The following is a 26539-nucleotide window of genomic DNA, read 5'->3' on the forward strand; positions in this document are numbered from 1 at the left end:
CACACACTGGGGAATGCTGGCCTTCAGTATGGGGTCCTGGTTGCCATGGTTGTGCTTTCTGGTCTCAGCTTCTGTATATGAAGTCATGGTGGCCATACAGTCACTGTGGTCCCTCATCATGGCCCTGGCTCCTGCAGTCCACCTTTATCCTCCAGGGTGTGGTGAGGTGCTATGCGGAGGAAGCAGTGGCTGTGTAGGTCAGGACAACTCTAAAAGCAGAGTCCTCCCTAGAGCTCCCAGAGAGTCCAGCCAAAGCAATGGTGGCTGGGAGGAGTTGATTCTCCTTAATAGCTGAGAGCTGGGCATGTGTATCCACTATGGAGAAGCAGCCAGGCCATGTGAGGATCAGCTCTCTACCATGCATGCAGCCAAGGCAGGATGCAGGCCTTGTTATATGTTGGCCATTCTGTCTGAGTCTCTGGGTTACCTCATAAGGCTTCCAGCTAAAGAGGGTGGAGGCAGGCAGCCCATGCCACATGCTTGTGATAGGAAGATGCTGAGCTACATACTTTGTGGGGTAGGGCTTAGCACATGCTCCCATCTCCAGAGAGGCTGAGAGTGAGTTCAGTCTCTCTGGGTCTTAAAGCCCTTCCTCAGGATGCTCAAGGAACTTTTGAGGCAGGCTAGGGCTTGTTTCTCTTTAGATGAGGAAGCTGTATCTTGGAATCCCACCTTGGGCCACTCACTGACCCAGGATGCCCATCTGCAAGCTCCAGGCTCAAATTTCATGAATTCCTAGGAGCTGGACCAAAGGACCCAACAGGCCTGGAGGCTGGGGAGGGAGGGGGTGCTGCACGGACTTGGCTCCCAGGCCGAGGACTGTACTCTGCTAATCAGCACTGCTGGTAATTGGCTTACTCCCTGTAGACGGCTATCTTTGTCTCTCTGAAGTCTACAGGGGACCTTCGCATGTCCTTCCATCTTGGGGGAAGGGTTCCTGTAGGAAGGTAGGACTCTAGGGCTCTCTTGGGAGAGCCAGACAGGTGGGGTCTTCAGGTCCAGGTAGAAGCCAAGAACCTGATCCATGCCCTTCTGTCCACCAGAAGTTTCCAGAGCTCAGAGACAGGCTTATGTGGGAAAAGACCAGTTCTGATACAAGGGTGCTGGCTGAGTCTAAGGGGAAATAGAGGTGATGTTTGAGCCAGAATGGGATCAGGACATGGGTTATAACAGCCTTAGGGTCCGAGTATAGAGCAGGCAGTCCTGAGCAGGCAGGGCAAGGTGGGCCTGGCTGGTGAGACAGCATTTGACACTTAAGATCTTTCCAGAATATATTCCAGTCTCTCTTACCTCTCTCAGGCCTCCAGAAACCCCGCACTGGCTACGGTCCTGGACAGGTATCCAAGGTTACTTACAAGAGGCTCTTACCCAGTTCTTACCCAGCCCCTCAGCACCAGTCCAGTCCAGCCAGGCTCAGGCCAGTGCTGAAGCCTGATCCTCGGCAGTGCCACTCACCCTGGGTACCATACAACTTCCAAAAGTTGAGCCCCTCAGTGGCTCCTGCCAGGAATGGTGCAGACGCCGCAGATGCAGACGACACCCACATCTTTGTGCAAAGCTAACCCCATGTTACTGCCGAGACGCCTTTTAATATCTGGCCTTATTTATATGGGTAATGACTCATTCACCAATTACTGTGAGATGGAGATACTTTGCCTACTAATATTTAAATTGCAGTTATCTGAAGCTACTAGGGAAGGAAGTGAGGTCTGCTGGTTTGAGTTTGGTGGGAATGGGCTCCAGGAATAGAGCTCTTGTCTCTCTCTACCTGCCCAGTTGCACCCGCCTCTGTCTCTGCCTCCCTGCTCCAGTCAGATACCACTGGCCAGGGGCCCTACACCTGGTCCATTTCCTTTCTGACATTTGTTGGAGTTAGGGTCAGGTGAGCCACTGAAAACCTCTGGAGCCTCTCTTTCTCCTCTCAGCTCCCCATGGACCTCTGTTAGGCCAGGGGACAGAGCAGCCACTGAGCCAGTGTTGAAAGCGGCTCAGGTACTCCCCTGCCTCAGCAGCCCTGTCTCTCTCTCCCCTGTCCTCCTCCACTGATATAAGGGCCAGTGGAGCAGAAGCTCAGGAGGCTAAGGTGAGAAAATAAGGATTGCCTCAAGGCATCAAGGTGTGCTATGCCACAAAGCCTGGGAAGTTGGACTAGCTGCTTCTAGAATCTCCCATTTTCTTCTCTTCCACTGTGGTGGTACCACATGGGGTGGGGAGGGGGGGTGGCTTTGTGCCTTGAGGTATCTAGCCACAGCTGAAGGGAAGCATGTGACTTCATGCACATACCTAGCATGCCCTCAGTACCCATTCTCAGCGAATCCTCAGAACATAGCCTTGTGCTGGCTGAGGCAGGTCTCTTCTCTAGGAGAGGCTCCTGCAGGAGTCTAATGTGAACTCCCAAATATACAGTGATGGAGGGAGCACCATCCTGGCCTAGGTGAGTGCCTAGTTAAACTGCTACCTGCCATTTACATATGCAGTTTTGCTTCTCTTTTTGCTGCCGCCTCACAAGGTACTCCCTTGTATCAAAATGCCCTTCGCTGTGCAAATCAGATGGGTGAGTTCAAGCAATGTTAGAAGCTAAGGACAGGCTTTAGCTTTCACCCAGCAAAATAAGGCTGCAGGGAATGCTGAAGACACCAAAAGGATTCTGGGAACTGAGTTCTGGTGCTCCTGTTCAAATGACAATCCTGTCAGAGCCCTCTTGTACAGGCCTTACCAGGTCCCTAGACAACTGCTTGGTGTGGTGTGGTACCCCTATAAGCCCTTGATTGGAGTGGAACAGCCCTGGGTAGGGGTGGGGCTGGGCAATGGGCTGCCTGTTGCCTCATGTCACTTAAATAGGACTGGAGACAGACCAGCCTGCTGCGCCTGGAACCCAACGGGTGAGGACTGGATTCTTTTACTTGTTCATTTAGTTTCCAGCATGTTGGGAATTTCCAGCTCCCAGTTTTCAGGGGAAAGAGGAAAGACTGGCATATCCAGGAAAAGCCCAAAGGACTGTCTGCTGCACTAGGAATCTTGATGAACAGTGTCTCCAATGACAAGGTCAGCCAGGGAGGTGTCTTAGAGGAGGTAACACCCTGAAAGATGACAGAGGCATCTGGACATGCTAGGGAGGGTCTATGTAGGGGAAGGGATTGTCCACCACCTTTCCACCTGATGACTTGTAGTTTGGTGTGGTTGGGATCTTCTTGCTGTAGTTGTGAAGCAAGGTGTTCTGTGGCCCAGTCTGGCCTCAGACTTGCTGTGTAGTTGAGGATCTTAAAATCGTGATCTACCTGCTTTCATCTCCTGAGTGCTGGGTGGGATTGCAGGTGTAAATTACATCACGTGTGCCTGGCTTATGCTGTGCTGGGGATTGAACCTAGGGGCTTTGTGCATGCTAAGCAAACACTGTGTGAACTGAGCCGTGTCCCCGGATTCCATCACACATGTTCTAATGGCACGTATTACTCAGCCAGTGCTGACAGTACTGTTGCAAATAGAAACACTTGAACTCTTGCCACCTCTCATGAGGCAGCTCCAGGGACATCCTTTTCTACAGAAACAGAAGTACACAGAGAAGGGGTAGCTTTTCTAGAGTTACAGAGCCTCATTCCCCACTGGGTAGTTCTTCTCCAGAGTGCTGTGTGTGGGAACACTTTGTTATACCCTGAACACATGAACTCAGGTAACCCCACAGCCAGTACTGGGAATTGCCAGGCACCCCACTTCTGCTGGTGGGGGTTTCCCGAAGGAAAAAGGGGCTGCCCGAACCGCTAGCCCATGGCTACAGAGGACAGTGCCTCAGCCCACACTGTCCAGCTCCCGCACGCACACCCTCCAACACTGAAAGCACAGCAAGGGGAGACACGCTTGTCATCAGCAGCAAGCACTTCCGAGTCTCACCACGTGCTGGGAGCACCTGCCACGTCCTCCCTGCCAGGACTTGAGAGCCTCAGAATGTTCTGATGCATAGAGAGCCTCTTTTTGTACAAGAAGTAAAATTATTTTCAGCCTGTTGTCAGGCAGCTGTCAAAAGACATGGAAATGAAGGGCTTAGTGAGCTCTGAGAGGAAGTCCCATGGCCAGGGTGGGTGTAGGGACACAGGCTGTTGGTCATGCCGGTTGTGGAGTGGAGAGAAAATGGTGGTGTGGGGCTCATTTCGGGGGTCACTCTCCTTCTGGCAACTGATCCCGGGGGCATGATCTGATTTTTTTCCGAGCATGCATGGGCATTGAGTGGTCCCAGATGCTGATGGAGTTCACCTCCCTGCAGTGCTGGGGGTCCATGGTTACATGTCTAGACTGGAGCTCTTTGCAGTCTGTACATCATATACTGCCCATGGCCTGTCATCCAGAATGAAATCAGGTTGGTGGGGGGGAAAGCTTGTGGATATGGGAGTGATCACCCAGGAGGCTGAGGCAGGAGGATGGCAAGTTCCGGGCCAGGCTTAGCTTCATAGTGAGACCCTCTCTCTCAAAGCAAAAGAGAAAAAGGAAATGAGGAAATTGGTGGTGTTGGCTTTTGGACCATGGCAGCTTCACCCCCATAATGTCAGGGCAGGGCACCCCAGCACCTCCAGGACCCAAGTACCTTACACACCTCTGCAAATCTCTAGAGTGTTCTGTGGGTACTCTCAGGGAACCCAGGATGGGGATGCTCCCAGAACATTCCAGAAGTCTCAAACCCTCTCATGAGAAAGCACTGTGAATAAAGGATCTCTAGCAGTCTTGAAGAGAAACAGCTTTTGGATTTTATCTCTTCCTTAATTTTAATTTTTAATCCCTGCTCTATAGTTTCTGGTGTCCTTAGAGATGCTACCAGTGTTTCCCAGGGATCTGCGGGCTTGCTGTCAGCCTCAGTCAACACCATCCAGAGAAGCCTGAGTTGGTAGTAGGGACCTGGGTCCCCACGGTCACTGGGTGGAAGACCTCAGGGGATGACGTAGACAGTTCTGTGCTAGGCGAGGAGAAGTCGGGCCAATGTCTGTTGACAGACCCGTGAGCATAGAACCACAGCAGTGTAAGCCAAAAGTCAGCTTCTTGCATGGGACCGTTGTTCACACACAACTGATGTTCTGCCAGCCATGTATGCTGTATGTAACATAAGATGAGAGATAAAATAAACACCCCTGTGTTTGTTTTCTGAAGCCAGGAAGAGAGAGTCATTGGTGTGGGGTAGGGTACAGCGCTAACATCTCCTTGGGGTAGGGTGCCATGACCCGCCCTTGACAACAAGAATCACTGCTTGCAGGTAGAGACCCCTTTGTTGCTGGGAGTGTTCAAGGACAGCATGTTTGCGGGGATGTATCAGAAGCAGCCCATTCCCCCAGCAGGAATGCTCAGGGTATAGCATAAGGCACCTCCACCTCTCCATAGCAGAGCCTATCCCAGGCTGACTATACAGGATTCTGACTGTCCAGATCACAATAGATGCTCACACAGTCTCTAGCCCACCTGCCCACAGTCCTGCTTGCCACAGCCACTCCACAGGGTCACCCCAGCTCCAAGCTGAGCTGCTCTCAGCCTTGTCAAAGAAGCTTCATTTAGCAGTGAACAGTGGCAAAGGCAAACTCATAACTGGTCAGTTCTGAGAATTAAGGGACTGTAATGAACAATCCAACCCTGTGTTGGACCTCTGTAGCAATCCAGCCCTGCGTGGGACCTCTGTAATAACCCCTCTGCACTCCCTGACCACCAAGGCTCAGGGAACAGCACAGAAGGAAGAGAGGAAAGAATGCGAAGCTGGAGGATATGTGGAGCCTTGTGAAATGCCATCTTGGGGACATGACATGGCTGTTGTTCCCATGAACTCACAGCGCTGTGGTTGCCTTGTATAAGACCTCCTCTACAAGGCCAAGCCAACCAGAATCCCAGTATGGATGGCAAGGAGCTCATGAGCACCACCTTCCAGCTGAAGGTCTATTGTCAGTGGCTGACTGCTGGAGGAGGGAGCAGTCACTGGTAACTAGCCCATGTTCCAGTGGATGGCTCCATACCCCTGCACACACAGGCAACACTGACTAGACTCAGTGAGCTTTAGCAAGAGAAAGCAGGACCTGAAATTGGATGTACCTAAGAGGAGGTGGAGGGGCCATTGGGATGAATATGACCAAAATACATTGTACACATGTTAAAAAAAACAAAAAACAAACAAACAAACAAACAAATGGTGTCTGAAGAGAGTGTCCTCAGGTATGGGATTATACTGTGGAGTCCTTTGTCACATCATCTTGTATCTATAGCCTACCTAGACATGCCACCTGTGCCCCATACCTGTTGCTCTCCCACCCTACCCCACCCTACCCAGCCAGCACAGCTCACTCTCCAAGGCCTGATGGGACATTGGATTCGGGGTTGGGTCTAGTTGGCACTACGGGAACTGGGTGGAGACATGATTCTGCTTGGGGATATTCTCAGCTCTTCTCATTGGAGAGCTCAAGGCTCTGTACACTTCCACAGCAATTTCTACTTGTGAGCAAATGCATCCGAAGGAGCAGCTACCTAATATATGGCTGGTTATGGTGGCAGCTGGGGGCTTTGTATCTGGAACGTGTGACGCTGCTGCCTTGCTGGAGTTTGGGAGTTTGGATTTCTGCTCTAGGGAAGATGGGACAGGGACCTGCTTGATCCTCACTCTTTTGACATATCTTAGGTCAGAGACCCAGTGTGGAAAAGAAGGTTCTGTCATTTCCTTCATTTAGAAAAGGTATGGGGTGTCACACTGCCCTCCTGGGAAGAGGTCTCCTCCCACAACCTCCACCGAAGGTCAGTGTCAGATGTAGGATCTTCTGGTGGGAAGGGTGACTGTGGCACAAAGCCTGGCTTCTAGCTTTACCACCCAGTTGTGGGCACACATTCTCTGCACCACACAGTGGCCAAAGAGATGCCAAAGCAGTGGGTGGCAGGGAAACTAGGCTTGGGTGCAGCTTTGTGCTTTCTGGAAGATATTGATCCCCAACAGATGGAGCAAGCACTGAGCGGCACTGGTGTCTCAGAGAGTCCCCAGAACTCTGGCAAGTCCCCCGAAGCCCATGTGGTTGTGGGTCTGACTGGCGGGGGTCCCTGGCCTCTGGAGTGGGGCTTCCTGTATTTGTGGACACTGGTGACACCATCCCAATATGGCCTCCAGCCAAGTGCTTCATGATGATCTAGAAACCTCCGTGTTGACGCCTACCCAGGAAAGGTATCTCTAGCTCATCCCTGGAAGATGGATGCTCATGGATGATGCCACAGTCAAAGGGTCTCCCGAAAGCTGCTCAACCTTGCCTACAATGTCCAAAGGACCACAGAGGCCACATGCATGGCGCGGCAGCGAGTGTTAGACAGCCACTCCATCTCTAAGCCAGCCGTTTTGATGCCACCGGCTGTGATACTACAGGGGAGGATGTCACACGGGCGGTTTTGACATTGCTGACGAACCGTGTGGGCCCAATGGAGATGATGTTTAAATGCTCAGCCGACACGAAGCTCACACACAGACACACATAGTGATTCAGGCACAGCCTTTTCCTTCCCAGACAACGCCTGGCACAGCAGCGACCATTCTGAGCGTGCCTGGGATCCCAAGTGTGCTGAGGAAGGAAGGTGCCACTGCTCAGGCATGCCAGCCTCCTCTTCCTTACACCGCCATTTTTGTTGACATAAACTGTGTCGACCATATGGGATTGAATTCAGTGTTCCAGTTGCTTTTTCCTGTCTCTTCCTTTTCCTTTTCTCCCCCCTCCCCCGCCCCCTCCCCGGGTTTGGGAAGCTGTTCTCTTGGCAACCACAGAAGCAAAGCACACTCTTAATTGCTGCCCCAGTGGTAGATGCCCAGTGCCGAGCCTGACCCTTGCACTCCCTCCTCCTTTGATAGCATCTTCACCCTGGTGTGGGAATCATTCCTTGTGTGCCCCCACCACCACCACTGCAGGGCACAGCAGTGAGCAAGCACCCCCACCCACACTCTGCACTCTCTTTGTTTGCTATACAGACAGAACTTTTCTCAAGGTGATGTTTGGAGAGAGCTTCCCTTGCTTGACTTCTGTTGGGGGTGTGAATGCCAGAGACACGTGGGGAAACAGCTCTGAAGGGCCCATTTTTGCCGGCTGCCCTGTTTTGGGGTGCTTTACCTCTGACTACTTTGACAGTTATTATTTCCCATTCCTTACACAAAGCGAATGTAAGCGGCAGGGGGCGGAGTCCTGCTTTCCCAGGGTCATTATCAAGATGGGGAGGGCCAGAGAAGTGATGCCACTTGTGTCTGATGCTTCCAAAGGGAAATAGGTCACTGTCAGAATTCCTGAATCCTGGCATGCCTACCGGGGTGTCAGGGATCTTCTGGTGACTTGTCTGAAGCGTGGATATTTCTCCCTTGACTTTCTTACCACATCTGCTAGCTGACAAATAGACTTGGCTTCTTCTTTTAAAAAAAAATGTAAAAAAAAAAAAAAAAAATAGAAAAAGCACAGTACTTTATATTTAGCCACAGGCGCACGGAGCGCCCAGCAGCAGCCGGGTTTCCTTGGATAACTGGGGCTCCGGCTCACAAATGCCTCCCGGTGTCTCCTGGCCGACAGCTCGCGCGCAATCGCCTGCTCCATGTTAACCCTGCGTGGTGCTGCCTCTCCGATGCCCTGCTTGCTCTCTCGGCAGCGTGGCACTGCTCACATGAGGATCACCGCCAGAGGTAGCCGGTTCTGAGAGCAGCCTCAGTCTGCGCACAGTTGCTTCCCAGCTGACAGACAGAATATGGGGTGGGCTTTGTCACCAGCACGCTGGGTCTGGCATGCCCAGCGATGCTCGGGGCTGCAGCGCGCCCAGACGCCCGCCACTGCTCGCCGGGTCCCAGCCGCGCCAGCTCCGAGGGGCCGGGCTGCGCGCCTAGCCTTCCTGCCCGCCGAGAGGGTTATATAATGAGCGGACCGCTGCCAAAGTCACAGGGAAAATGAAGTCTTTGTTAAATGCCTTCACCAAGAAGGAAGGTAAGGAGAAAGCTGTAGGAAGCGTGGGGTGCCTGGTGAGCAGCCGTGGGCTGCTCCTCGGGGGAGAGGGGACTCGGGTGCCTCCTCAAATTGCTGGTTACGGTTCATCGCTCAAGGAATAATTGCCCCAGCTTTGTGGTATGGTTTGGCTCTAGTCAAGTCTGGAAGATTAACACAGATGAAGGTGCCTTTGTATTTTAGTGTGTTCCTGAGCTACCAGCCTCTGGCAGAACTGCATTCCAGAACATCTCATCCAGAGAGCTTATGCCAAGGGACACATTGGGAAACTAGGTCTTGGGGAAAATAAAAGAAGTTTTGGTTTTCTGTCTTCCAGTCACCTGGAGGCTGTGAGCACCTGCTAAGGAGGGTCAGGGCACATGGCTGGATGCACCCAAGGCATCCTCTTCTAGTGCCACTTGCCAGTTCTGCCTGGCTGTCCCTGGGTTGCGAAACAAACCATGGGGTGCATGAAGAATCCCTCTTTAACATACCTTGTATGATTTTTATTGTGAGGAAGGAAAAAAACTGTATAAATAAATGCATGTAAGACAGCTAAGAAAATATCCACCCACCCAAGAGCCTGCAGATTGCTGAAAGAAGGAAACGTTGGGTGGCATATTAATCATTTTCAGACAGGAAAGGAGTTATTTTTAACACTTTTCATGAAAAAAAAAAAACATCATTTGCGTGTATGGTCCCAGTCAGAGAGTTTTCTCAGATAGCAAGCTTTCTATCTTTCTGATGAAACCAGGTTTCCAAAGAGGTGACTTTAAGGAAATTAGGAAGATCACTTTCTACCCGAGCTCACTGTGAACTAGACACCAAAGATACTTCAGCAGCCTTGAAACTAATTTGATATGAGGCTTGGTCGTTAAGCAAGACAATTTTCATTAAAATGTTCACTCTAATGTTACCTGTGTGGGTCCATTTGACTCACTTGCCTGGTCTTCGGGGTGAAATGTGCATAATGTGTCCCGGCTGTTTTGTTCTATGACCCTCCCTGTGTGGCCTCGCCTGCATGAGGACATCCTGCTTACTCCTTCCTTCTGCAGACTCAGGCTCTTCAAAAAGGGCATAGAATAGATCCTTTCTTTTTCTGATGAGGCTTACCAAAATTTGCCATGAGGGACTTCGAATTTTTATAACCCACGGACAGCATGAATTGCAGCCATGGGTTAGAGTGTTAAGTAATGCTATCTCCATTCTGCTTCTATGAACATTTCTTTCTTACGGAGTCTGTCTTAGCAATGGACAGGGTATCAAGTGCCCTCACATCCCCTCACGTTGCCATTAAGGGTATTAATACCTTACTGGTTACATAGTCAGAGATGCCATCAACTGTACTCTTAGGGATGGGTGACTCCACAGATGCACAGTTGCAGGATGCCAGCATGTCCGGGTCTTGGGGCTGTTCGGGACCCTCCACATGCCTCACCCAGGGGATACTCCCAGCAGCCCCAAGGTATAGGCACTATTTATCCTCTCCATGTATGCTGACCTTTTGGCTTTCACACCAAGAACCCCGGATCTCAGTGAGTGGCAGATGAGACTGAGATTATGAGGTCACCTGTCCTTTACAAGGCCTTTTAAACCCCCCACCTCTGTAAGTCCCAAGATCACCCCTGACTCCCTGGTTGGCTCCATGGTGAATGCTCTGACTTCTCAAGGCCCTTCTCTGGCAGCGTCATCAGCAAGGCTTTCTTTGTGCCCAGCCAAACACACTTGGTGGCCTGACCTGGCTATAATTCTTTTGGAGGTGGCTGCTGGGGCTGTATAGGCCTAGCTCTTTAAGAGCACAGGCTCTTGGCTTCAGGGAAGACACTACCAGCCTTTGGTGTTCCCAGTCTGTCCCTGACCAGCCCCCCGTGAGTCACATGCTGGAGAAACTGGGAGCGAGATCGCACATAGCCAGGAGGTTTGCTGACCATCTTTTCCCATCAAAAGCTTGCAGAGAAAGCAGGGCGCACGATACATGCTGCAGCCCACTGGAGAGATGAGGACTCCCTCCATATATTACTTGAGCCCCAAGCTTAGCAGCCTGTCACCCTGCTATATGGCTTCCCAGCTTGGCATCTAGCTCTGGTTCCTAAGAAAGAGGAAAATTAATTGTCCTGGGTCACAGCTGATCTGAAAGAGGATTGTCAGAACCACCTCTGCTATCTCTGTCCCTGTGAACTGTGCTGGGGCTCTGTCCCTAGAATGTCTGCCAAGGCCACTCTGTCCCCGTGAGCAGTTTGGATGCTAGCTCTATCCCCATGAGTTTCTCCAGGACCACTTCTATCCTTGTGGGACTTGCTAGGTCTACTTCTTGAGTTATGCCTGGGCTATCTCTGTCCCCCTGAGTTATTCGAGGGACACCTCTGTCCCTGTAAACTGTGCCTAGGCCACTTTTGTCCCCATGCGTTCCTCCAGGACCATCTCTGTCCCTGTGAGCTGTGCTGGAACACTTCTGACCCCATAAGATCTACCAGAGTCATTCTGTTCCCATGATCTGTTCATGAGACACCTATTTTAGTACCACTCATGTCCTCATCCTCCGGCTATGCAGATGAACAGAAAGCCATGGACTCTGATGGAGCAGGGATCTTAGCTCTCTATGAGGTGCCCACCTCTAACCCCTGACCTTGGGCAGCTGTTGCCATAGGTAGTTAACTGTAGTGCTCTGCTTCTTTGATGTCGGGGCCCTTACCCAGGTCAGTCCCCCTGGAAGCCCTGTTTTATTCTAGCTTCATAGGGTCCTGTTTATAGAATATAGAAATCTTGTAATAAGGTTTCACTGGGTACCAATTAAGAGGCTAGGGGTGTATAGTGTCTCTGGCCATCAAGGTGGGGGCATCTACTGTGGCTGCAATGTGAACACCATACCTGAAGGTACCCAGGTTTGCCTTATCTGAGTCCCCGGATATATTGGGCTGGAGTGTTTGAGGACCCAGCTCTGTCTAGACCTTTCTATGAAACACCCAGTGAAGTGGGGCCACCTGCTGCTGCCACTTGCTGAGAGGGAAAAGGGAAGATTCTGGGGTGTTGTGACCTCTTCTGCCTAAGAGATTAGAGGACAGAGGTGGCTAGCTTTCCCTGTGATCAAGGCTATAGGCCTGAGTGCATAAAGATGAAATACCCATTATTCTCCATACTGGAAGTTGACCATCCAAGATTAAAATGACCTGGGGCTGGTTCCCTGAGGTCTGTCTGTGACTTACAGATGATGTCTTCTCTGTATCCTCATGTCTGGGTCCTAAATCTCTGGATCCTGATTATTGCTATCACATGAGGTCATCCCAGTGACTCATTTTAATCTAGTTACCCCTGTAAAGGACCTCTCCCCACATGTGGTCACATCCTGAGGTCCTGGATTATATATACTAGTACTAGTGTAAGAACTTTGGGTACATAGCTCTGCCCACAGAGGTCATGTTCAGATTTTTAGGGGATGCTCCTGAGCCGTGCAGTGTCCTAATGCTTGGTGACATGGGGAAGCCCATCCTTACGTGTGTTATGGCTGTGTCTCCCTGATGAAGGCATGGGCTGGCCCGATGGAAGGTCAGACCTTGAGTCCCTTCCATTGAGGTCCTGGTTTGAGCTTCCATGTGCTGGAGGCATTATCTGTCTCAGTGTTTCTCTGTGTTCATGTTGGGGGTGAGTCAGGCCTTGGGGATTCCAGCACTACGCAGCCTGCACCAAGCCCTCAGGGCCATCCCTGACTTGTACAGGGTGTGGATGCATGCAGCCCTGGCCTTCCTGTGTCCCTGTCTCCTGACATTATTCATCTCTCTCTCTCTCTTTTTCTCCCCAACCCAGTGCCCTTCAGAGAGGCCCCAGCTTATTCCAACCGCAGGCGGCGGCCCCCCAACACATTGGCTGCCCCCAGAGTTCTTCTGCGTTCTAATAGTGACAACAACCTCAATGCTGGTGCACCTGAATGGGCTGTCTGCTCTGCAGCCACCTCCCACCGAAGCCTCTCACCCCAACTGCTGCAGCAGACACCCAGCAAACCTGATGGAGCCACCAAGAGCCTTGGAAGCTATACCCCTGGGCCCCGCAGCCGTTCCCCTTCACTCAACAGGCTGGGTGGTACTGCTGAGGATGGCAAGAGGACACAGCCACATTGGCATGTGGGGTAAGAAGAAACTGGGTAGTGGGCAGGGGCTTCCATGGGAGACGTACATGTTTCTCAATTCAAGCTGCCCCAGAAAACGCTGAATTCTGTCTGCTGAGCCCGGGGCCTCTCTGCTTAGCCCAGTACTCTTAATGCAGGGGCAAGCTGAGCTGTGCAGGGACCTTATGTCCTTTCCAGTGCCTTGACTCCTTGGTTCTCGAAATGAAAGGGCCGTAGGCAGTCAGAGCAGAGAGTACGGCCTGTGCCGAATACTCTCCCAGCAGTCTCTGTCATATACACACTATCTCCAAACCAGTGACCACATGCTCGCAGCAATGAGAAATATCAGCCTGGGGGGGGGGAGGGAGGAGGGAGACAAAGCTCAGAGGCGTGTTATAGCACAAAGAACTAGCCATATCTCCAGCAGCCTTGGCTTATGCTACAAATGCAAACTGTATCTGCCCAGCATGGCAGGGGCTCATAGCCTCTTCATCTACCTCTGAAGGAGACCCAAGGGACAGGCTAGAATTGGGCAGGCTGAGGGGACCACTCAGGGCATCATAGCAGGGACCTTCCCTAGGGAAGGGGCTTCCGACCTGCATAGCCAGGAGGGGTCTGCATTTCCATGTCCAGCTCCTGAGCACACCTCTGCCTTCCTAAGTTTCTTAGCCAAGAGAAAATACTCTCAAGGACCAGCTAATTATGGAAGCCTTGAGTCTATATTTGACAGCCATCAGAGAGATTTGGGGTAGCAGGGAATGAATGGTTTTACCGTCTTCCTGTGATCCCTGTGGCAGGCAGTAGGGGATGGTGGGATGTGGGCCTGCCATAGCAATGTCTTCACTGGGGCTTACTTCCATTCTCCTTGTCCTCGTATCTTCCTCAGTCTCCCTTTTGATTTTTCTTCTGCCCTGCCCTGCCTAACACAGGCTGGCCCAGAAAAGGTGGGAAGAAGTGTTCTCGCCCATCCACAGTCTCTGCCCTGTGCCTACATAGCACAGGTGTGAGTCCCTGTGTTCGCCTCTCTAGAGGCGGCGCCCTCTAGTGGCACTTAGAGGCACAGCTGAGTCACAGTCCTGGGAGACTTGCATTTGCTCTGGGAGGTGGTCGGGGCATCCAGTATTCCTAGAGCCTCTCTCAGCTGTCCAGATGTAGAAGATTACTCAACATCACAGGTGGATCTGGCCCTACTCCTCATGGGGACATTTCACTAGTGTCTCATTTGTCCTAAGTGACTTTAGATTTGGCCTGGAACAAAGGGGATTCCCTAGGAAGATCCCTAGAAAGACAGTGGTGCCATGGGCCTCTCTCCAGCTGAGTCCATATGAGAAATGCTGCTCTTTCCAACGCCACCCATCTCTGCAGTTTCAGGTAGTATGGTGAGCATGGTGACATTGGCATCATCATCATCATCCATTATCCCAGGAAAAAGCCAGTTCCTCAGTTGGTATCACAAAAAAAAAAAAAAAAAAAAAAAAAAAAAAAAAAAAAAAAGTCCTTTTAAAACAAGGACCTCACATTGCAGAGCAAAGTGCCTGAGACCGTAGAATATTCTGTATGTGCCACGGATTTCAGAAAGCACAGGCCACTCTAGCTTTTCCCCTGAAGGCTCTAGTAGATTCTGGGGTACCCACCTTGCCTATGCATCCCAACCTATCAGACATGGATCTGAGGGTGACAATTAGGTGTCTCCATGGCTCTATTCTTTGTCTACCTATATGTTCTCTCTCTGGGTCTATAGGAACATGGGCACCTGTACTCGGTGGAACAAGACATGGTTACCTCAACAAAGAGAGGAAAGGGCTCCCTCTCCGACTTCTATCCTGCTCCCTGGGCTAGGTTAACAGAGATAGGAGAAGAGGAAGACGGAGGGTGCGTGTGTGTGTGTGTGTGTGTGTGTGTGTGTGTGTGTGTGTTAATGTTGAGATTAGATCTCCCTAGACATCTGCTTGTCACCTACACCTAATGTCACCTGCATGTCACCAGGATACCAACAAAACAGTGTGGGTAAGACTACCAGGTTTATGGTTGGGGGAGGCAGGGCCAAGTGAAGGCTATTTTCTGTAGGAGCAGGTACACCCTGGCTACTTGTGGAATTCAGGTCCAGATAACTCTTCTCCTTGTGTAGTCTGCAGAGTGCAGTAGACTATGATTACTTTGGCAGGCCACAACACAGCACGGGTATTGTACTTCCTACCTGTGAATTGGATGGGCCCCTCCCTCTGTTTACTCTCAAAGATATAGTGGATCTGCCTACTGAAGGCTGATGACTGCACCTTGTCTCCTATGCCCCTCCTGAAGCAGTCTTTTTTGAGCCAGTGTGATGAGCCTATTGAGTCCTTGTCCCTGTCATAGCTCCTAGGGATGGGTAGTTAGGGGCAGGGTAAACTAAGGTGCCTTTTGTGCTTGCTAGTTTGGTGTTTCTTTCTCTAAATCTTCAATAGCCAGAAAAGAACAGGGTGACATGTGTCCAGTCTGTAGGCATAGCAATGATGAATGGTAATACACTAGAGTTCAAGGCCCAATTGCTGGGTATGATATTGGCTATGCCCAAGCCCCAGCTAGGAGCTCTCTTGGCCTCCATTAATCCCAGGCCTTTCCCAGGGAGACATTGATTTCTGCAGGCGTCTGCTAGGTGACCCTTCCTGATCATACTTGGCATTCTTTGACTCTACACATCGGCCCCGCCCCATTTCTTCCCAAGACCAACCACAGCACCTCCTTATTGAATGTTTCACCTCTGTCTTGTGCCACTCCGGTCCCACCCTACTGCCACAGCCACAGTGCCCTAGGCTCTACCTTGCTGTGTGTTCCTTCAGACAGCTTCTGTGGCCTCTTTTGCAGTGCCTGACCCTCACCCTAGCTCAGACAAGCCTGTGTGCACTCTTACTTTGACTTTGGTTGTCACCCCAGTCTCAGCAGAAACATTACCTGGTTGGAGTTCACTACAAAGCCTCTGCAGCTTCTCCCATCTTCTGTGCTCAGATGTGTGTGCTGCCCGGTGATGGACCACCTGGGAAGCTATGAATAAATGAATGAGTAACTGATGGAAGAGGGAGTGAATGGAGGAAGCTCGATGTGTGGGTAGTTCCCGTTCATACAGGGTAGCTGGGAAAGGCCCAATTTATCCTTCCCAGTCACCCCACAGAACATTGGCTTTCTGGTACTGAATCTCCAGCAATCTAACCCTTGGACTAAAGCAAGTCGGCTGGTGCTCTGTTTGGCTGCTCTTGGCTAGAACATGAAGGAAATACAGATGCCAGGGCTGGGGAACTACTGAACCATTCACTCACTGTGTGTGTCCTCTCAGGTCTGCCTGTCTGAGGCTACCCCTTACCTGGGGTCATGGCTCTGTTGTTGCTCAAGGCTGCCATAAGGAGAGCATAGCCCCTGGGCAGGAGGTCACAGTTTATAAAACACCTTCCCTTGAGGTATAGCCTTTCCTATTTTTTTTTTAACTATACCACAGGATAGAGCATCAGGATGCAAGGGTGGCTCTGACTCCCATGTGAGGCCATTATTCATGGAAACCCTCTGTCATCTGGGAAATGGGCTCAATTTTTCTACCTGCTGCCTTGGGGCACTTCATAAAGTTCAAGTTAGTAGTGATTATAATGATGCTTCAATACTCACACAGGACCGCTGAGCTTTACTGTGTGTGTGCCCTGCTTCATGACCAATGATCCCCCTACTCCTACCCTTGGAGGCTTCAGGCCCCCAGACTGATGACTCTGAGCTAGATGTCTGTAGAGTGGGCTAGAAAACAGAGACCCAAGACTATGTTTACATTGACTTCTGTGTGGAGTAACATTCACTGGCTTGAATTAGCTAGAGTGCCCCAGCATTTTGTTACCTGCTTTGCAGTTGACACTGCACTATGTGGAGTGGATTCCTATTGGTTTGTTCTCATGATTCATCATGATGGGGAAACTGATACTTTAAAAGATTCACTGATTTGTCCAGTATCTGGTAATTAAGGGGTCAGCTGGGATTCAGGCAGTGTCTCTTGAAATGTGGATGTGTGAGTGAAGGGATAGTATTCAGTAAGGTGGGCATATGAGTGGATGGACAGATGGTTAGCAATGACAAGGTAGATGGATGGACAATGGATGGTGAATGGACATGTTGGTAAGTGGATGGATGGATGGATGGATGGATGGATGGATGGATGGGTGTGTGGATGGATGGATGGATGGATGGATGGATGGATGGATGAGTAGATGGATAGATAGCTATGTGGATGGATGGGTGGATGGATGAGTGGGTAGATGGATGGATGGATGATGGATGGATGGATATATGGGAAAATAGATGGATGGATCGATCCATGAAGACCCAAGATGTGACTGGCAAGGCAAGGATAGGCTATATAAAGAGGTGAGGCTGAGGCTGTGTTCTGTTCTCCATCTCATCTTACAATTGTCATCCTGGTGGTCACATAGCCTACTCAGGCACCTGTGCCTCTGTAATTCTGTAACAACTGTATCCATGGTTATGATTTAGAAAACCTTGGGTATGTGTGGGTGTAGGTATACATTGCTATCCCCAGCTACAAGCAGCCTTCCACCTCCCTCAGTGGCCAGAGCCCAGATATGTTTTCAGGCCCTACATTCATGCTAGAAGAAGCCAGGAGGCTTGGCCTTTTTCCCCTCTTTGTTTTACACGAATGAAGGGTAGATCCAGGCTTTGGGGGCAGGCAGGCCCTGTGTATTCAGTGCTCATCCATCCTCACCAACGTTATAAATGAGGGCCTAAATTTAACATGCCACTGCTCCAATTTCACATCTGTAGACTTGGCTCCTCAAAGACTCCAACCAGGGTCTAATGGCTAGATTGCACAGTCATGCTAGATAGAAAAGTAAGAACTTATGGGCCAATGATGTAATAGATAACACATCTCACTATTGGCCAGATAAAGTAAAAACTACAGTCAAATATAACAGAGTGTACCTTTGCAGTTCTGTAAGAGCACCCCAAGCCACAGGGCCTTTACACACATGGGCAACATGGTACAAAAGGCCCTGGGAAGATAGTCTCAATGAAGGATTGTCTAGGTAGATCTGGATAGGCTCGCCTGTGAGGGATTTCTTTTAACTGCCTTGAGTGTGTGAGGAGATACAGGTGGCACAATTCTCCAGGCTCGGGCTTCTGAGCTGAATGAGAGAGGAGAAAGCTAGCTAGCTGTACTCAGTTCTCTAAGCTCCTGACTAGATGGGTTGTGACTAGGTGTTTGAAGTCCCTGTCTTGACTTCCCTACAGTAATAGACTGTGACCTAGAATTGTGAGCCGAACAAACCCTCCTTCTCCCATATTGCTTTCTTGTCAGGGCATTTTTATCACAGCAACAGAACTGAAACTAGGACAAAAATTCACCTGAACTAATCAAAGAGCATCCCACGGCTTCCAGAAATTCCCCTGCATGCCAGTTTCCCATTGGTCCTTGTGTTAAGTGGCTCCTTCATTTCCTTGCAGGAAGTCTGAGGCCACTTCTGTGGGCCTAAAGGCCATAGTTAGGTTTAGAAACCAGAGCTGTGGATTGTGGGCTCCTAGTCTAGGTTCAGACATGATTCCCATTCTGGAACCCTCTCCTATCCTTCCAATGCCCACTCCTTTCCCTTGGCGGTACCCTCTTGGAAGATTCCGGTGCTACTTTCTTGGCTAGGAAGCTCTGAGAAGTTGTCTTGACATCCTGACATGGCTTTTTGTTTTTGGGTTTTTTTTCCCAATGTGGTCATGTTTGTGTCTAAAGCTTCCCTTTCTGCAAAGAGAAGTGACAGGAGGTCCCCTTGAGGTTGTCCCTGATTAGGACTTGGGTGACAGTCACACTGGAATTCTGCTATGCCTCCTGATGAAGACACTGCAGACTGACACATGTGAGGACCTTCTCCCTACATGTCCTATTAATGGTCTTGATTAAAGGCTTCTCACTGTTGGGGGAAGATGGGCCTGGGACACACATTCAATGCAAAACTAGCATTGTAAAGAAAGTCCTTTTGGGAGTGACTGGCAGGCTGCCCATGGTCATGAGTACTTTGGTAACAGATTCCACATGTATCCTTACCAGCGTGACAAATATAGTGAATTGGAAAAAACATGACAAGGGCTTCCCGAATGACCTGGCCTTGATTTGTTTTCATTATTGTAGTCAAGACACCCATGAGCTTTCCTGTCACCACCATTGTGTGTCCAGCTCAGTGGTCACTGAGCTAAGTGTCCTGAAGCTGTCCCCACTCTTCATCTCCCCAACTTTGCAGCTTCCCAACTGAAACTCTGTCCCTGTGAACCACTGGCCCTCCATCTTACTTTCTGTCTCTGGATCTCGTAGTAGGGACCACATAGGGATGGAATCACTCAGCATATAGCCTTGTATGACTGTAATGTCTCCAGGGTTCATCCCTGTGGTGGCACACATCAGAATATCCTTTTCCTGGCTGGATGATGTTCTATTGCACGGGTGGTCATATGCTGTTCATCCTGTATCTATCTGTAGATACCTGGGCTGTGGATGATGCTGTAAGGAACATGATGTTGAAATGCCCCTTTGAGACCCTGCTTTATGTCCATGGGGATGTGCCCAACAGTGCAGCCACTGGGTCCTTTCAAGTCTTTTCAGCCACAGACACTGCCCCTTGACCCACCTATGCCCTTGCTGTCTGACTGCACACATATCAGTGAAAGCCACTCTCCACTCAGTGTTTGTAGACCACATTGGCCATGGTTGGCAAAGTGTAACTTTCTTCTCTCTCCTTCTGTGTTGCCTGATTCAGGTCGCCCTTCACTCCTGGTGCCAACAAGGACTCCCTCTCGACCTTTGAGTACCCAGGGCCCAGGAGGAAGCTATATAGTGCGGTGCCTGGGAGACTCTTCGTCGCCGTCAAGCCATACCAACCCCAAGTCGACGGCGAGATCCCCCTTCACCGAGGCGACAGGGTCAAAGGTCAGTCTTTGTCTTCTGCTTCTGGGGAAGGCAGGCCCTTTCGGTCTCCACAAAACACCTTGGTGAGTCTTCTGGAACTGGGGCAGAGTCCAAAGCATCAGTTCAGCTGGGCTCAGGACTCTTGAGTCTTGAATCATGACTCTTTGACTCAGTGTCCCCATTGCTGAGCCTTTATGGATGGAAAATGCCCCCACACTCCTGGGTCCATTGTGGGAAGTACAGGAATGAGCCGAACTGGGTCTCAGTGAGTTAAGCCACTCTCCAGCCAGAAAACCCTATGAGAAAGTGGGCTTGGTGTAGCCCCTGGCATAGGTGTGCATTCGATGAGTAGAGGACGTCAGCCGGGTGACATAAATTCTCTAGGCGGAATCTGAGGGCTTTTGTGAACAAGCTAAGAAGTACGATATTGGTCCAGGGGTCCTAGGGAGCCAGCAATCAGTCATGTGTGGGTGAGAGGAGTCTGTGAGGGATGCTGAGAGAACACGGATAATGACAGTGTGGAGAGAGGAGGTGGACAGTGACTTCAAAGCCTGTGGCTCAGGGCCACAGAGGGCATTGGAGGAGGGGTTGGTGAGGATCGCAGGAGCCACATAGCAAGAAATACAGCTCACAGGTGGAGCCAGAAGGACACTTCATGTGCTCAGCATGCCCAGACCCCACCACTGGACACAAGGAAAAATAGTGGCTCTTCAGAGGTGGCAGATGGCTTCTGACCCTGCTCTCTTCATCTGGCCCTTGTTCAGCCCACAGCAAGGGACACCTTTGTTTCTTTCTCTGTGCACTCACCTGAGGTCACTGTGAGGTTCTGCAGAGCGTGTTCCCCATCCTTTCCCAGCCCTGGCATCCGGCTTCCGTGCCGCTGCACTAACAAGTCCCTGATGCCCTGTTCCCTTCTCTTTCAAGTTCACTTACTCTTGCCTCTGAAAGCCCCTTTCCCCATCTCGGTCCTCCTGTGAGGTTCATAATTTCAAAAATTATGTTTTCCTCACTTTCTGAGCGTGTGCTTTAAATTGCTCCTTCCTCATTGCGGCACCTTCTTAGGGCTCCACTGGGGCTCTATTCATTGGAAACATGTGCTATTTTACAACAGCAACACCGTGGCTTGGCGTATACACACCGCTTTAAAAATCCCCGTCTGATCATTCACCAGCAAGCGCTTGCAGGAGGTTTCCATCCTTCGCTTTTGTCTTCTCTCAAGGACACACTCTGCTTGCCTCATTCACACACCCTCTGACTTTTGTTTGTGTTCTGGACGTCAGCCTGGCATCCCTCAAGGTCTGTGGTTCCTAGTTTCAACTTTCTGATCCTTCCAGCTTCTCTCACTGTAGGCTTTTCTCTTTGCCCTCCTCCTTCGCTGCTGGCCTAGCAGTAGGGACTGTGCTCTGCCCAGGATAGACCAGGATATGGGGGGGGGGGGGCAGAGACTCTTGTAAAGGTCTCATCCTGCTCTTCTAGCAAGGGAGCGTCCCCCAGAGCCTGCCTGCTCTAGCCCCTCCCAACAGTGGCTGCCTGCAGCAGGCTTTGTAACTGTTTTCCCACTGGGGTCTAGTGCGATCCTCATTCACCATGCCCATAAGGTACCTGGACAGTGCAAGTGTGGTTTAATGTAGGAGTTTAAAATTTCACATAACCCATCCATGGGCCAGTCCCTTTCCCTATATAAGTAGATGATATTTGTTGATCTTACCACAGGTGTGTGGTGTGTCAGGCTCAGCAGTGATACACGGGATACAGACTTTTCAGGTGTGATGGGTGAGCGGTTGGATGGGTGCCTCCTTGACACCTTCATCTACAGTGCTCACTCAGACCCATCATAAATGGTGCTTACAACATCCTTGCTCAGGCTGGAACTCCAGCTATAAAGTGCTTGTTGAGCAAGCATGAAGTGAGTTCAGGTTCCCAGTCCCTATGTGAAAAGCCAGGTGCAGCAGCTCGCATCTGGAATCCCAGCCCTTGAAGAACAGAGACAGGTTGATTCTGAAGCTCCTTGACCAGCCAGTCCAGTAGAATTGGTCAGCCCCAGGTTACATGGGTGACCTTGACTCAAAACGTAATACGGGAGGTGAATGAAGAAGACACCCAATGTCAGCCACACAACCAGGGACACACATTCACACATTGCATGCATAGGTGCCTATCTACATGAACTCACTCTCTCTCTCTCTCTCTCTCTCTCTCTCTCTCTCTCTCTCTCTCTCTGTCTCTCTCTCTCTCTCTCTCCCCTTGTGGCCCTCCCTGGATCAGAGTCCATTTCAATTTCAAATCATATCAACAAAGCAGGCACATAGAAAGCCATAGCTCTGGATAGTTGCTGCTCACATCAGTGCTGTGGCCTCTGGAGACACGTCTCACATCTCCTGACTTTGCAGATTGCAGAAGGGCATTGTAGGGATGCAGTGGGGAGGCCTTCATCTGTCTGACCTGTTAGTTAGTGTTACTGTGTGGCTCTTAGACAGCATATGTGGAACCAGCATAGTCAGGCCAGAGGCAGAGGGGCCCGTGAAGCCCAGGTTCTGAAGACCTCCCAGGACCTTCTGTCCAGCAACCATGCCCTGCCCAGACTGTGCCCCTTACTGCCATTGTCACAAGCAGCTGGAGCCATTGTCAGACAGGGACAGTGTTTGGAGTAAGCAGGACCCTGGCGCTTTCCCAACTTGTTCAGCATTATCCAAGTAGCACTGGGAGCCAGCTGGATGCAGCCACTGCTAGTCCTGGGTAGCAGCCTCAAGGCAGAGGTCAGGGTGGCTGGACATCAGGCTACATCCAAGCTGAAGATGGCATACGTATGGGATGACCCGGGATGTGTCACAAGCAGGAAGACATTGTTCAGACCCTCACTCCAGGCTGCAGGCTCATTTTCACACCAAGACTGGGAGAGGAAATCCCACCCTGCACATCTGTAGAGGGGAGTCCCCTGTAGAGGCTATCACCTGACTAGTGAGACTGGACCTGTAGAAAGTAGGCAGGGAGCTCTTTGCTCCAGTCAATGACTTACAGTACTGTGCTGAGGTAGGTTAGGAAGGTCCTTCCTTCTAGAAGGTTCTGGGTGCTAAATGCACCCCTTCTCAGAGGGGCGCCTGGCATGTAGTGTCTTCACCCTGTCCTCCTTCTAGTCACCAGAAATACTGGCTCTTCCCTGACTCTCCCAGACCCTTTAGAGACAAATCTGCTCTCTGCCCCCAGGTCTGGCCTGGATGAGTTCCTCTGCCCAAGCTCATTACTCCTAGCCCAGTGCAGTTTTTCTTGTTCTGATGTGTGAAGGAGACTCCCTCATCTTTACACATCCATCACCTTAAACAAGGAGAACAATCTTAGCTATTCTGAATTAAAGCATGATTTACAAGGGAACCGAGCCTGACTCCCACTTTACTAGGCAAGGTGTACCCACTCCCATACAGACACACCCACTTCTACAAGACACTCCCACAAGACACACCCACTTCCATAAGACACTCCCACAGACACATTTATGTGCATAAGACACCCCCACAAGACACACCCATTCTTACACAGACATGTCTACTTTCACACTGGCATCCTGTTGTTTCTTTGTCCCCATGTCACTAAAATGCTCCAGAGAGCAGAGCTGGCAAATCCTAAAGTACCAGATGGCACCTCTCTGTGCACCTGGTGCATTCACAAGCTTTTTGCTTTTTCGGGGGAGGGGAGCTCATCCTGGTGACCCACCCAGGCTGTGTGCTTGAGGGGAATCAACTGCCGGGCTGCATGCAGAGCAGGCAGTGCGCTAAGATGTCCACAAGCAGGGATGGCGTTTCTGTGCCTCTGTTGACTCTGTGGCACCATGAGCTAAACGGTGTTCCTTTCTGACAAGAGAGGAAACTGAGGCACATAGTGATAAACAACTGCCTCACATGTGGCACAGGTAAGGTATGGCATGGTAGATCCCAGGCAGAAGAGGATGCCAGCCTGGCCTTACCATCTCACTTGCTGGGTGGTTTGAAACATCAGTGTTGACCAACTGGAGGCTCTGAAGAATGGGCATGGGGGTGTCTTCCTGGGCCTCATTGCACAACACAGACCCTCCACCCAGGACCCACACCTCAAAATGACCTTCTTAGGTCCAGAGCTGGGAGGCTGAGCCAACTGTCCTTCAGCTGAGTTGTGTGGAGGCAGGGGCTACGTCCATGAGTCCCTGCTTCAAGGAAATTGTTTCAAGCAGATATGATGGTATCAGCCAGTCGGGAAGTGGCTTGTCTCTTTATTTGGGTCATTTCCTCAGATTATTGGGCAAGAATTTACAAAGCTAGAGTTTGCTGTTCTGTCCTTTTCAAAACCACAGGCTGGGTAAATCTTTATCTGCTGTTTGGGGTCAGAATAATGGAGAACAAATACTTGTTCGAGGATCTCTTTTTCCCCACCACAGGGCCTCAATCCTCAAGTAATTTAAAGACAAATTGAGATGTGTGGACAGGATAGCAAGCTCCTTCATGTAACCATGTTCAGACAGTACACATCCCACTTTGAACAGGGCATCATAGCTTGGTCTTCATAACTGAAATCTTTATTCTAATGGAGCTAGAGTATACTGTGAGGTTCTTGGACCCTGATATATTTGGGCTCCTGCCCAGCAGCAGAACTTAAAAACAAGGAACTCAGTGGGAGAGAATGTGCCTACTCCTGTTGGGATGAGATGTCCCAGGGTGGGATGATACCTAAGGGGGGCTCCCCTCCCCTTCTCTGAGGAGAAGTAAACAGGTAAATGGGGGTAGGAATTTGTAAGGGTGGGGATGGAAGGGGAACTGGATGTAAAGAGAATAAAAAATAAATTATTGAAAAAATAAAACAACCCAATACCCAGAGCTGGAGAGGTGGCTCAGTGTTTAAGGGCACTGGCTACTCTATCACAGGGCTTGAATCCAATTCCCAGTACCCACATGGCAACTTAAAACCATCTGTAACTTCAGTCTCAGAGGATCTGGCTGTGTGGGCATCAGACATGCACAAGTTGCACGGATATACTTACAGGCAATATATATATACATATACATATATATATATATATACATATATATATATACATATATATATATATATATATATGATAAAAATAAATAAACTTTAAAAGAGTGATAAGGTGGATGATGTCACTGAGGATGAGACCCAAAGTTGTTCTCTGGCACATGCACATGCCTACACACACACACACACACACACACACACACACACACACACACGGATAAAAGCCTCTCTATCCACCCTCTGCCATCATCCACCAGGTAGGAGGGGTCCATGGGCTGGGGTGCCCTGCCCCTTCACACTGTTCTCCAAAGGCCTCATCTGCCAAGCTGCTGACAGCGCAGGCCTTGCTCCTTCTACCTGTGGTCTGGTGTCCAGTTGCTGGGGACCCTTTGCTTGGTCCCATCTCGCCCCCTGTACTGATGCCTTTCTCCTTTCTGTCACTTCTAGTTCTGAGCATCGGAGAGGGCGGCTTCTGGGAAGGCAGTGCCCGTGGCCACATCGGGTGGTTCCCAGCTGAGTGTGTGGAAGAGGTGCAGTGTAAACCCCGGGACAGCCAGGCAGGTAAGGTGACCTCACAGGGCCGGGTCGTGTCATGGTGGGGCTGCTTGGCCCAAGTGTGTGGCAAGTGTCGTGGCTATAGCCACACTGTGGAGGGAGGCCAGGTTACAAAACCCAGGCTTCTCTATTACATTGCAAATGGCTTGGCTGGTTCTGTTCTGGTGGGCTCTGTCTAAACCAAAACCACTTGACAAGCTGGGGTGCAGGTTCTGTGAAAGGGCAGCTCTTTGCATGTCTGGTGCAAACCTAGAGCCGATTTAGGGATTTAGGACGTGTCCTTGTCATCCTCAGGAGAGTCTGGGGTGGAGTCAATGTCTTTTTTCTGCCTTCTGATTGGGGGTTAGAACACAGATGGCTTCCCGGTGAAAGGTCAAGCTCTGCAGACCCTCCCTAGGAAGTACCACACAGTGCTCATGGCCAAAGCTGTCCTGACTCCATGCTTTAGAGCTATTCTCCAAACCTGCCCCTGCTGAAAGCCTTCTGGTTAAAACAGGTTGATCTACTATGATGTCAATGGCCACTTATATGTAATGGCCTGGGTAAGAAGCAGAGACCCCTGAGGCTTGGACAGAAGGGACTTCTTAGTGACCTATGTTTACCTGTGAGTTCTGTTTCCTTTTGTGTGAACTCCTGAGCTGTTTGTGCACCCCCAAATGCAGCCACATGCCTTCTGCAGATACTGGCTGTGTGGGTCTGTGACCACTGAACTTGGCTCAAATGTGCTCTTCATGATATATTCTGAGGTTCTTTGTCTGATACTCCATCGAGAGTCCCTGGTCCTGGTCAGGTCACCTGGGCCAGGGAGGATCTAGGAACACATGCTGTGTGAAGCATCTCCCACTGTTGGGCTCCCTCAGGGCTGCCAAGCTTTGCAATCTGTTGGGCATTCAGAACACGTCCTCTCTGAGAACTTGACCTTGAGATATAGGGTCCATGTGTCCTAAGCCTCCCACCATGGGGCTGCTCAGGTGCCGCTGATAGGTTGCTATGTGTTATCTAATACCACACCCATGTCAGGCC

General features: G+C 50.5%; 1 protein-coding gene across 23 annotated transcripts in view; it reads left to right on the top strand.

Annotated features, from left to right (window-relative positions):
• The window catches only part of Shank2 (SH3 and multiple ankyrin repeat domains 2), a 447967-nt gene that overhangs the window by 188932 nt on the left and 232496 nt on the right, over positions 1–26539 (top strand). For 20 of the 23 annotated variants that reach the window (XM_006508521.4, XM_006508520.4, XM_030242323.1 and 17 more), the window contains 3 exons: positions 12747–13065; positions 19812–19981; positions 25409–25522. In XM_006508521.4, the coding sequence (XP_006508584.1) occupies positions 12747–13065; positions 19812–19981; positions 25409–25522 (603 nt within the window). Of the gene's footprint in view, positions 1–3501; positions 8949–12746; positions 13066–19811; positions 19982–25408; positions 25523–26539 lie in introns of those variants that run through there. The other 3 variants (XM_006508533.2, XM_030242325.1, NM_001113373.3) reach the window with 2 other exon arrangements.

Source organism: Mus musculus, chromosome 7 (assembly GCF_000001635.26).
Source record: "Mus musculus strain C57BL/6J chromosome 7, GRCm38.p6 C57BL/6J".
Taxonomy (NCBI): domain Eukaryota; kingdom Metazoa; phylum Chordata; class Mammalia; order Rodentia; family Muridae; genus Mus; species Mus musculus.